Source organism: Cyprinodon variegatus, unplaced genomic scaffold, assembly GCF_000732505.1.
Source record: "Cyprinodon variegatus isolate N-32 unplaced genomic scaffold, C_variegatus-1.0 Scaffold1705, whole genome shotgun sequence".
Taxonomy (NCBI): domain Eukaryota; kingdom Metazoa; phylum Chordata; class Actinopteri; order Cyprinodontiformes; family Cyprinodontidae; genus Cyprinodon; species Cyprinodon variegatus.
This window is the reverse complement of record NW_015152158.1, coordinates 65,055-77,652: the sequence shown is the minus strand read 5'-3', so window position 1 is coordinate 77,652 and position 12,598 is coordinate 65,055. Positions and strand designations below refer to the sequence as shown.

The 12,598-nt window shown below is 38.3% G+C and overlaps 1 protein-coding gene across 1 annotated transcript in view; it reads left to right on the top strand.

Annotated features, from left to right (window-relative positions):
• The window catches only part of LOC107104351 (zinc finger protein 24-like), a 16,733-nt gene extending 4,405 nt beyond the window's left edge, over nucleotides 1–12,328 (top strand). Inside the window, exons 3-4 of the mRNA XM_015404343.1 lie at nucleotides 11,837–12,012; nucleotides 12,188–12,328. Of these exons, the coding sequence (XP_015259829.1) occupies nucleotides 11,837–12,012; nucleotides 12,188–12,328 (317 nt within the window). The remainder of the gene's footprint in view (nucleotides 1–11,836; nucleotides 12,013–12,187) is intronic.
• Nucleotides 12,329–12,598: the final 270 nt, after the last annotated feature.

The following is a 12,598-nucleotide window of genomic DNA, read 5'->3' as shown; positions in this document are numbered from 1 at the left end:
TTTTTTACCTGTTTAATTGAGGCTTGGTCCAATCAAGTGCAGGTGTGTTGCCACTTGATTATATAAGCCCTGAGCTCTTGGAAGCTCGAGGAGAAATGTTTTGTCTGAGAGAACAGGAATAAAAGACAACAGAGAAACTGGAACCGGTGGCTGAAGCTGTTTTTTTTGGTTCACCTTTTTGACCCTCGACCAAACTACTTCACAAGGTGTATGAGATAAATATAAACTAGATGATGAGGTTGCTACAGGATTTGAATCAACAATTTGCTGGTGATTAATTATTAACAAAAATGAATTAATTATATACATTATAATGTTCAGAAATTAGGTAACTGGACTCAAAGTGGTTTTGAAGCTGTACATGGACAACTTGCTGTGACTTCACTCATGGCGTTCCAAAACAGAATAGCTTTAGATATGTTATTAGCAGAAAAATGCGGAGTCTGTGCTATTTTTTGCGAGCAATGCTTCACCTTCATTCCCAACAATACAGCTGCTGATGATAGTCTAACTAAAGCTGTTGATGGTCTCCGTGCATTATCCAACAAAATGAAAGAACATTCAGGTGTAGACACTTCTATGTGGGACATTTGGATGTCTATGTTTGCACAGTATAAAACCTTGGTGTCATCTGGTTTTTTTTATCTGTTGCTGTTTTTGCTGCCATATTGACCCTTTGTGGATGTTGCTGCAATCCCTGCATAAGAGCTTTGATTAAAAGATTAATAACTACAACTATAACCTCATTACAGCAAGATGTGCACACCCCAATGTACAATGAAGAATCTGATTCTACCAAACCTCTGTTGGAGGATGCATCTGTTGAAGCATTGATGTTTGTCCTGATCATTGTTGTTTTTGGTTTTGCTATTATTTTACTCATTTATATTTTTATGTATTCTATGTTGGTTACAGTTTTTACTCTTTTTTATTTTTGGTTTGTAATTGTTCCGTTAAGGAACAAAAGTAAGAATTTGTGGAATGGTATTTTTCCTTGACCTGTTTGTGAGCGATGCTAAAGTCTGTCTTTTCTTTTTTCCTGAAATTAGTGATTACTTAGAAGCCTTGTTGAGATGAAAGGAAAGGAAGGAGGTTTGAAAGGAAGTTTCCCCCTAGGTTAGATAACGGGGAAACAAGTCAAGATTCTCACATCCTGGTGTGAATAGAAAACAATTGTCATCTCTGTCCTTTGATGAACTAAAGTGTTTCTCTTGGGAAATGTTAATGGTTGGGTAGTCCCCTTTTTATGCAGGGGTTTGGATGATGCAGCCTCAGATCAACACTGAGAGCTGCGTTCAGATGGTCATGTTGAAATAAAACGTTTTTCTTCCTTGGATATCAACTCTCAGTGCTCATATATTTTTTTATTCCACATGCCTTACATTCTTTTGAACTGTATGTGTGACCTAAATGTCAGTAGCCATCTGGTGCTGTGAATTTAAGAGTTTATGAAAAAGATACACCAAGGAGTAAGATTTGATAAGTCCCGATCTGAATGCATGTCATGTAAAAAAAGAAGAAAGGTAGGAGAACAGTCACTCTCTGGTCCAGATATGGGGAACATGAGGCTAGTCTGAATTTCAGGGAGCAGAGACAGCCTGTGACAAAGCTGGTGAAATCCCAGCATCTGCTGGTGATAAAGATAGCTATTGGCTACTTGTAGATTTTGCTACTAAACTAGTCAAACATGCAGCTGCAAGCATTGCAGCATGTGAAAAAAATGATTCCAGAGGAACAGAAAAAAGTCTGGATCGTAAATGGGCAGAAAACAAATAACCTTGAAAACTAATAACAACAAACTTGAAATCCGAAGGGCAGAATTTCTTAAAGCCCCTAAGATTCGCAGAAAGGTAAAATTGAGGAAGGGTTGCACAGGTCACACGGCCAAAGCAATCAGTACTGAGAATCAAACCAACCAGCCTTCCCACATTTAATGGAACCCAGAGGAGAGACTGGGATAGTTTGTAGAGGAAGGAGGAGCCCACTGGTTCAATTGAAGCAATGAAGATTGAGGTCCTGTTGAGGAAAAGATAAACCAAGATCTGAGGCTGTCCTCTTACAATACAGCTGAGGACATGTTCAGTGTTCTCCAGAACAGGTATGGGAACCACACCACAATTGGCTTTGTAATAAGGTCAAATCAGCCAAGGAAAACAGCTGACGAAATAAAACCTCTTGAGAAGGCCCCTGTTGATCTAACAGAGCTGGGGAATTCAGTAGCCCTCGAGAATTCTCTTGTCATGAAATTCATCGAAAGCAAGCTACAAAAGAGCTTAGAGAAGTTCTAGATGGTATTCATGATGAACCCAGAAAATGTTGTCAGGTCAGATAACTTTGAAAGCCTCCTTGGATTCCTAAAAATTCAAGAAGAAATCCTAGAGAGATTGGAGCAGCTTCTAGAGGGTTAGAATGTCAGTGAAGGGGAAGGAGCCTCTATGCTAAGTGGGTGTGGGTCATTTATATTGTTGGACCTCATAAATTATGTTAATAATGTGTCAGGGCTCAACAGTAATAGGTTAGGATAATCAATCTCTTTTGATGTGTTGTAAATGTTAAATATTGCTTTTATGTTAAATACTATGTTATATATTGTTTTATCAAATAATTTTAATGATGAATTCCAATCATCAAATGATATTAGGGATGGGAATTAATAAGATTTTCTTGATTCTGATTCCCTTATCGATTCTGTGAAACATTTTGATTCCTTATCAATTCTCTCATCCATTCTGTGAAATGATGAACTTGATAAGTGCACGGTGACATTTGTCTACCTGATGTCATTGGTTCTATGCAAAAATATGCATGCTCTTTTTTATGCTAAATGTGAGCATCAGGACACATTTTGAATAAAGAGAAGAGCACCATTTCTTGCTACATTAATACAAGTCTTATAAGCGCTAGACACACTAGATGGTGTTTATCAATGTTTAAAGCATCACTGGCTTTTTTTCCACTTTGGAAAGGTTTGCATTTGAGCTTACCATTGACTAAGACAGTGTTTATGTAACCAAATATAGTCTAAATATGCCTGTTATATGTTGATTCCATCCATCCATCCATCCATTATCCGACATGCTTGTCCCAATTGGGGTCGCGAGGGATGCTGGTGCCTATCTCCAGCAGTCAATGGGCGAGAGGCGGGGTACACCCTGGACAGGTCGCCAGTCCATCGCAGGGCAACACAGAAACAAACAGGACATACAACCATTATATGTGGATTTGTCCTTTGTTTTCTTTTGAAGATATAGAATTGTGCATAGGTAAACAGAGGTAAACCCCACTCTTAAAGGACAATATCACAAGGGACCCTAAACTTCTTTTTAAACACAACTTTCTGGAGTTAATCAACAAATTTAAATCTATGATGGATCGATGGAAGCTTCTTCCTCTTTCCTTGATTGGCCGTGTTAATGTCGTTAAGATGGTGTTCCTCCCAAAATTGACATATCTTTTTCAAAATATACCTATTTATCTTACTGCTTCTTTTTTTAAGATGATAGACTCCATCATAANACCACTCCTACAGGGGAGGGCAATAAACATCTTAAAGTATCAGAAACATAAATTCCCAGCGGGCTGGGAATAGAATTTAACTATAGAATCACAACATCATGCTTGGGGAAAAAGTTGGTAATTGCATTCGCAGACTTAAACTAAAACATTTTGAACTAGGGGACAAGCCTGACAGATTGCTTTCCAGACAAATCAAAGGCGCACTTGCAGATAGAGCCATTCATAAAATTTATTCCCCCTCTGGGCTAATGTTAACTGAGCCTAAACTCATAAATGACGCCTTTTTTAATTATTGCAGCAATTTATACACTTCTAAGTCTATTGCCACCAGTTCTGATACTAAAGATTTCCTAAACAATTTAAATGTCCCTGTTCTGGATGATTCCGCCAGGTTAGACTTAGATTCTAATTTTACACTTGAAGAAATTAAAGCTGCCATACGTTCTTTATCTTCAGGTAAGGCTTGTGGTCCGGATGGGTTTGGGATAGAATTTTATAAAAGTCATTTGGATCTGGTTGCCCCTCTTCTTCTGCGCATGGTGAACTCTTCAGTTAGTAAGGGAGTTTTCCCTCAGAGTTTGTATGATGCTGATATTTGTCTCCTCCTGAAGAAAGGCAGGGATTGCTCTAATGTTGCCTCATATCGTCCTTTAAGCTTACTAAACTGCGATCAAAAAATAATTGCAAAAGTATTAGCTACCCGTCTAAACAAACACATTGCTCACCTGATTCATCCTGACCAGACTGGCTTCATCCCTAACAGATATTCTTTTTCTAATACTCGTCGACTCCTACAAGTTATGTATCGGACTAACCTTCCTGCCTCTGCAGTTATTTCATTGGATGCCCAACAAGCATTTGATCAAATTGAATGGGACTATTTGTTTTTGGTCCTCCAAAAATTTGGATTTGGTGATAAATTCATGGCATTATTAAAAATGCTTTATGCTCACCCCAAGTCTTCTGTTTTGACTAATCACGACAGGTCTGCCTCTTTTTCATTACACCGAGGAACCAGACAGGGGTGCTGTCTCTCACCGTTACTTTTTGCACTGGCCATGGAACCCCTTGCTATTTCCATCAGGACCCATCCGTTGATCACTGGCATCTCGGACTATACTGCAGATAGTCCCATCGGCCTTTATGCTGACGATGTTATTTTGACTCTTTCAGATGTTACAATCTCCCTTTCTCCGCTTCTTACTCTTATAAAAAAATTTGGAATGTTCTCTGGTTTTACTATTAATTGGGACAAAAGTCTTTTTATGCCTCTTTCTGATGGTCTGGACACTGGTTTTCTTAGTAGCCTACCATTTAAAGTTTCCACTAATCATTTTGAATATCTGGGAATAAATATCACAAGGGACCCTAAACTTCTTTTTAAATACAACTTTTTGGAGTTAATCAACAAATTTAAATCTATGATGGATCGATGGAAGCTTCTTCCTCTTTCCTTGATTGGTCGTGTTAATGTCGTTAAGATGGTGTTCCTCCCAAAATTGACATATCTTTTTCAAAATATACCCATTTATCTTACTGCTTCTTTTTTTAAGATGATAGATTCCATTATAATTCGTTTTATCTGGGCCGGTAAACACCCTCGAATTTCTAAGTCTCACCTACAGAGACCTACTGCTGAGGGTGACCTTGGCCTTCCTGATTTTCGTCATTATTACTGGGCTTGTAATGCTAGAGCCTGGGTTTTTTGGAGTCATGTTTATCCGAAGGGGGAAGAGGTCGACTCATTTTTGCCCAATTGGCCACAGAATGAAAACCTTGCTTCCATAGCACTTACTACTTCCTCTCTTTCCGCTGTAGTGTTCTCCAACTTCTCTTTCCCCTTTCAGTTGCTAAAGGATAATTTCATTTTAAAAAATTCATTTAGGATTCTGAAGCAGATAAAGACTGTTCTGAATCTCTCGGATTTCTCCATTTATGCCCCCATTTTTCAGAATGCAGCATTTAAGCCAGGGAATTTGGATGTAGTTTTCAAGCACTGGTTAGATAGAGGCATAGCTGTTGTCAAGGATTTATACATCGATAACAGCTTTGCTTCCTTCATGCAACTCCAATCCAAATTTGGTCTTCCTTCTAGCCACTTTTTCAGGTACCTGCAAGTTCGCAATTTTGTCAGACAAAATTTCCCTCACTTTGAAACCATATCAGTGCAAAATAGTTTCTTCGAGCTTAAAAAAAAGCCCCCTACTTCTAGAAAGCTAATCTCTCACTTTGTTAATCTTTTCAGTTCATCTCCTTCTACCAATCATATAAAAGAGGCCTGGGCTTCTGATACACTAGTCGAAATTTCAGATGAGATGTGGAATTTGAGTCTGTCAAGGATCAAAACGTGTTCCATTAACTCCAGATTGCAACTTATTCAATTCAAGGTTATCCATCGTTTGCACTTTTCTAAAACCAAACTTAATAAGCTGTTTCCTAGTGTCTCTCCTATATGTGACAAATGTAAATCAGACAATGGGACTTTAGGTCATATGTTTTGCTCTTGCCCTATGCTTATGGACTTTTGGTACAGAATATTCAAATTTTATAGTAACGCTTATGGCAAAGCTCTATATCCGGAAAACCATTTGATAATTCTGGGTTGCTCTAAATTCTCTGTTACTCTTCCCATGTCTCTGCAGCAGGCTCTAATGTTTGGTTTGGTGGTTGCAAAACAGGTTATTCTGAGGGAATGGAAATCCTCTACACCTCCATGCTTTAAAAAATGGCTCAATGATATGGTGTCCTGTATCTATCTCGAAGAAATTCGATACTCTTTGTCAAACAATCTTGATAAGTTTCTAGATGTGTGGGGTCCTTTTAATAGACATATTCAAAATAATGGGTTAAAATGACTCTTTTCTGGAACTCTTTTTTTTATTATTTATTATTATCTCAATACTGTCATCCTTTATTTTACTCTTTTTATTGATATCCCATGTTTTATGTTGATCCACTTGATACAATGCCTGCAGAATTATTTGTTGTCCTCTCTGACTCTGCCTCGTGCTTTAATATGCTCTATTAATATAATAATTTTATTCTCTTATCAGTTCTTCAGTTTGCTGACACTGTTTTGTCTTGTTTTTTGTTTTGTTGTACTTGTTTACTGTTTTGCTGTATTTTATTTTATTTTATTTTCTCTTTTTTGTCTTGTCTCTCCACTGCCGCTTCATGCTTGCTAATCATTGACAGGTTCTCTCAACCTGTGTTATCCAACTGGACTTCTATCTTCCAGGTCCCTGAGTGAAGCTCTAGTATTAGCTCACGCTGTCCACTGGATCTCTCCATAAAGTTCAGCATACCGTCTTGCTAACCTACAGTCTACAGACTGACCAACATCATTTATCTCCACTCCACCACCAGTTTCAGGCCTGGGGGGGAAACAGCCCTATTCTTTGCTCCTGTTCATGCATATCTATCAAAATTAAGTACTATGTTTCCTGCTGAGGTCTCAGCACCAAAGACAAAGTCATTGTATCAATAAATTTCTCCTTATTGTCTTTTCTCTTTGTGTGAGTTTTTATAGATTAAACTACCATTTTAAACAACATAATTCTTTTACCCAGAAGTACAATAAAACCAACTAATTTCATGATCCAAAAACTAAACCAAAAACAGCATCTCAATTTTCAGCAAAACTAATAGCTAAACAAACTCTAAACAGTTTGATAAATCTTTTTAATTATAACCTGCTCATCAGAATGCCTCTACACCTCTCTCTTATACATTGACACTAAAAAAGTAACCCCTGGCGCCAAGAAAGCTAAATCTACCGCCCCGTGCTGTCTAAACCAAGACAAATTAAATAAAAGGCAAACAGCTTTAAATATTATTGCCATTTGACACAAATATATGCTTCCTTCAAGTGTTAAGATCAGATTATAATTAAACATTCAATAGTTCCATACAATAAAGTTTACACTAAAAATATTATTAATTAGAATTAAGAAAGGCACCTTAAAATATGTCACGAAACATATGTCAACTTTTCAGATATTATAAACATGACTGTTCTGAAGTTTGGTTTATAGAGGAAAAAGATGTGCCAGGTTGACATCTAATAACATTTATTCATATGTGCTATTAAATTGCATGTTTTTTATTGCATTTAAAACGTTTTGTGTTACTAAAGAGAGTGGACACTTCAGGAGAAAACCCAGTGGAGCAGCTTTTTACCTCTGTTCGATTTTGATACCTTGGTCTAAAGTAACTCAGTACTTTTTATATTGACTAAGTGCATTTAAACAGAAATGTGTATATTACTTTCATAAAATTCTTCTACTTATACTTCTATACATGTTGATCAAAAGATGGCTTAGACAACTTTTACAAAGCTTTTATAACATTTCCCTTCATTAATGACATAACATTTGCAAAATAAAACAAAAAAGTAAAATGCAAGGGCCACATTGCAGCTGATGGAGCCGATTCTGAGATGTAAGACTTTTCTGATTCTCCCCCATTGTTAAAGTTGACATTTACATGTTAAGAAGGATTTATATTCTTTTTTTTTTTAGTTAATGTTATTCTAAACCTGAGTGCATTGTGTTCCAGAGCTCTTAGAGTATTCAGCTGCTCATGCTCTCTGTCAATATTGCCTTCTTTCTCTCCATTAGCTCATTCCACAGCGAGCAAAGGAGAGAGAAAAAAAATATTATTCATTGAGGTATTTCTATTTCTAATTGTATTTCTAGGTATTGTTATAATTGAGCTCTTAAAATTTGTTTTGTATTTTACAGACAAAAACCTAATTTTACTTTTGTACTTCAGCACAATGTAGAACCTTTTCATTTTTACTTAAGTTAAGACGTTCACTGTACTTTTATTTTTCCCAATGTCTTTTAACACAGGTATCTGTACTTTTACTTATATAAAAAGTGTAAATATTTAGGAAATCCCCGTTATTCAGTAATTATTACATTTCACACAAAGTTGCTAATGGTGGCATCTAGTGGTTTTGAGATTGTACATCAGGAGGCTATTGATATGTGTAAAAACACCCTTAATCTGCCCCAAATGCACCACAAAGAAAAACTTTACACTTTTGTCTAGAAAGTGAAGCACCATCTCCACAGCATTCACAATATTTTACTTTGAAAAACTTTTTATTGCATTTAAGATACATATGATTGTGTAATTGTGTTATTTCCATGTTTTAAACACATTACTACACACAAATGTGTATTTGAGTATCTATTAAGATAGTTGAATGTCAGGAAGGAATGATAATAATTTTCAAATGAATAGAATGGAAAATAATGTCTATGTGCAAAGTCCATGATACCATTTCTTCTTTTCATTAAGATTTTTTTTTGCTGAATCATTAAGTTGAGTTGGCATATAACTTATTGTATTTGAATGACTTGCTTTTATGGAGAAACTAGAATTGCTGAAATAAGTCGAAGTCCTCTCAAAAACATGTCGAGTTTCACATAACAACAGTTTGCAGCTGTTTAACAGAAAAAAGTTGGGAATATAGCTTCTCTAATAGGAGATAAATCCCAATAATTTTTGAACATCTCCGATTGTGATGGCTTCCTATCTTTTAACGTTTGGAAGGGAGCAATGTCTGCAGGATCCATGGTGTATCCCTCTTTATTAACCAGTTTTCCTAAGGATTTTACCAAATTTTTAAAGATCTTACTTTTTTGGGTGTAAGCTTGACCCTGTGACTCTCATAGCACTGCAAAACATTTCATAGGTCTTTCAGGTGGTCTTTGAATGTTTTTGGAATGGAGCAGGTTGTCAGCCAGATATGGCAGGCAAATTTCATCTCAGTTTCGCTTCCCAAACAGGTGTTATGGTTCTTATTTGTTGTGACTCTGAGTTTTCAGTTTTCTGTTATCAGTTGTTTTGTTTTTATTTTCCATGATCTCCAAGCATTCTTTAGTTACTCTCTGTTGCCCCCTTGTGCTTGTTTTCTTTCCCCTTGGATTCCCTCTTGCCAGTTCCACCCACACCTGCTCCTTATTCAGCTCATTAGTCCATCCTTTGTTCTGTTCTCCTTAAATACTCCACGTCTGCAGTCAGTCAGTGCTGGTTCCTTCTCGTTGCTGTATTGTCTACTCTGCTCATCTCTCCCCGGCTCCTCAGACTCATTTTTCCCCTGAAGTCTCCATGGTTTTGGTTTGTTTAATATTTTAAGTTTGATTTTTGGATTTCTGCCTCCTTTGGTCTGCAATTAAACCTCTCAGAACTCATCTCTGCTTCACTCGTCTCTGCATCTGGGTCCTCGAGCAACCTCACCACCCATTGTTGACACAGGAAGCGTTTTTAATCAAAATGTCAGAAATAGCATTGAGTTCTTTTTGGTCGACTCTATAAATGCTATTTATCATATTTTGAATTGAAAATGCTTCCTGGGTCGGAAGCAAAACATCCTTACATTTGGAAACAAACTCCAGTGTTTTTTTTATTTTTTTTATTTTTGGAACCTGTATCCCGAATTGCCCTTGTCTGTACCACATCAAACCTGCAAATAATAATTTGTTTCTTATGGATTAGATTAAGGAGCGGAGCTTTTTGTCTGGGTGAGAGAAAATGGACAATAACTGATACTGTTGCTTTCCCTGAGTATCAGCTGCCACCTTGGTCTAAAGATGTTGGATGCTGTCTGTAATGAGTTCCTAATCATTTCTCCGATGGTCAGTGTATTGCTGCTGTTACTGTACTGGCTGAGATGTCTATTTGTCCAGTTCAGTCTATGTGTGTTTTCCCCATCCTACAACCACTTGACAAATGACCATTTTGTTCAGGTTTAAAATAATGGTCACTTAGTCCTTCTTGGTTAGCTGCTGACAGTCCCTACAGTGCCATGTCCTGTTTGGATGGCTCTGAGGAGAATAGTTTTTCCTGACGCAGAGATGGCTCCTTTTATTACAGTTATCCCTCCTTTCAGTTGATTTATGATGTGCAGATGTTCTGATTCCCTGGGATTGACCGTAGGTTGTGTCTTTGCCTTTGGAGATACAGAGATTGTCTGCTAACACCCACCCACTGCACCAACAACTGCTCACTGTACTGGTTGTGGTCTTATTTCTCTTATTCTTGGTTCCTTACTGATTTTTGTAAAGTTCTGCTGTCTCTCCCACTCTAAGCTCACAGATTAATTGATCTTGGCAATTAGGACTTCATCTGTGACAGCTACACCATCCAGAAATCTGTCGATTTGATACTTCACGTTGTTGTTGGCCAAACCAGTATCCACTACCCTTTAGAACTATACTGTTCCTGAGCTCCTGGTTCAATTGATGATGCAAGAAGTAATTCCCTTTGCTAGATTTCCCTAAATAGAAAGTTATGTGGGGACTTGTTCTCCTGCATGGTGTTAATGAGCCTATGATAGCTGTCATTGGAGTTATCCTCTTTGTAATTCCCCTTTAGGATGATTCTAAGTTGTGAAAGGGTAAGATCATTAATCTCTAACATGCAACGAAGGTTTAGACCTGGGCTTGAGCTCTAATGACTGCTTCCACAATTTCAGTTTCACTGTTTTCATTTCAACCCCATTTCAATCCGATGGATTCAATGGCAGTTTGTCCTTTGGCCATCTTTTCCAATTTGGCATTCATTTGAAATCCTCTGCATATTACAAACTCAGGCAGCTGGGCTGATGGTCAAGAATTTATGGGCATGGGCTACAACTGGTCTTGGTTCTGGTGGATTTGTTCTCAAACATTCTATAGTTTGGCCATCTCCTCTTATATTTTCTTGAGGTATCCTGAAAACTCAATATTGCTTTTGTAAACTGGCCAATACTGTGGTGTCCTTACTGGCATTTTCTTTGGCAGTCTGTGTTGTAACAGCCTCCTTTTCTCTTTCCTTTTCAAATGCTGCAACATAGGCTAAAAAGTAATGTCTCCTGTCTCCTCCTCATCTTCAATATCCATTTTAATCACTTGTGAAGTTAGAACATTAGTGGGAAGCATTATCTGAAGGGCAAATATTCCCCTACATAATATTCAATTTTATTTCACATCCTCTTTTAGATGGAGAGTATTTAAAAGCTCTGACTTAATCATCCTAAGCACATACATTTACACTCAAAACACTCAAACACTCACATACTTCAACAAAGGAAAATAGCTCAATTCATCAAAGACATAAATTTAACCAGATAAACATTTCAGACAACTGTTTTCCGTTCACACCAGAAGGAGGATGTGAGAACATTGAACACAATAAGGACATGTTTTTCCTTGTCTGTAGTAGAAAGGGTTAGGGTTATCAATCCTGCTTCAACTCCCTACATTGCAGTACAGACTGGAACAAGGCTTCTAAAGAAGACAAGGGTGAACACATATCACTTCTCCAGCAGGTCAACCTTACGCCTTCACCTCCTCCTCAACGGGTCAGTCTGATTCCACCACCATTTCCTTAATGATGGGTCAGTCTGATGCCACCACCAACTCCTCCCCAATGGGTCAGTCGGATGCCATCACTCCCTCTCTGATGGTTCAGCCTTCTGCCAGCCCTAGTCCACTGCGAAGCCAAGTCAGTACTTGACCAACAGCTTGCTCAATGAGTTTAACCACTTAAGCCAGTTCCCAACACCACGACCCCAGCAGCGAGTGTTCCTCGTCTCATGAAGTCCCAATGATGGGAATTTCTTAATGGGAAGAGTGAAGACTTTTTCCCTTTCTTTCCACCTCCGTCATCTCCTTGCCAGCCAGCCTTTTCCAAGCCAGAGCCCTTCAGTGGGAAAGTTCCAGAGCCAGAGCCCTTTAGCAGGTTAGCCCCCAAGCCAGAGCCCTTTAGCGGGCCATCCCCTAAGCCAGAGCCCTTTAGCGGGCCATTCCCCAAGCCATAGCCCTTTAGCAGGCAAGTGATCCCTTCTCATCAGTCAGCTCCTCTCAGTGTTCTAGCCCCACAGTCAGACCCCTTAGGACTTTTTTTTCCTTCTCAGTCAGATCCTCTTAGCGATCCCTCTCCAGAGATGCCAGAGCATGCTGTATGTCATCCAGAGACCCCCGCGCAGAGTCTTCTGAGCCCTCTGATGGATCATGCTGTGAAACAGCTCTGTGAGGGTTTCCCTTCATGGCCCCTAAGTGGGTGCCACTCAACTCCAAGGCCTGTCAGT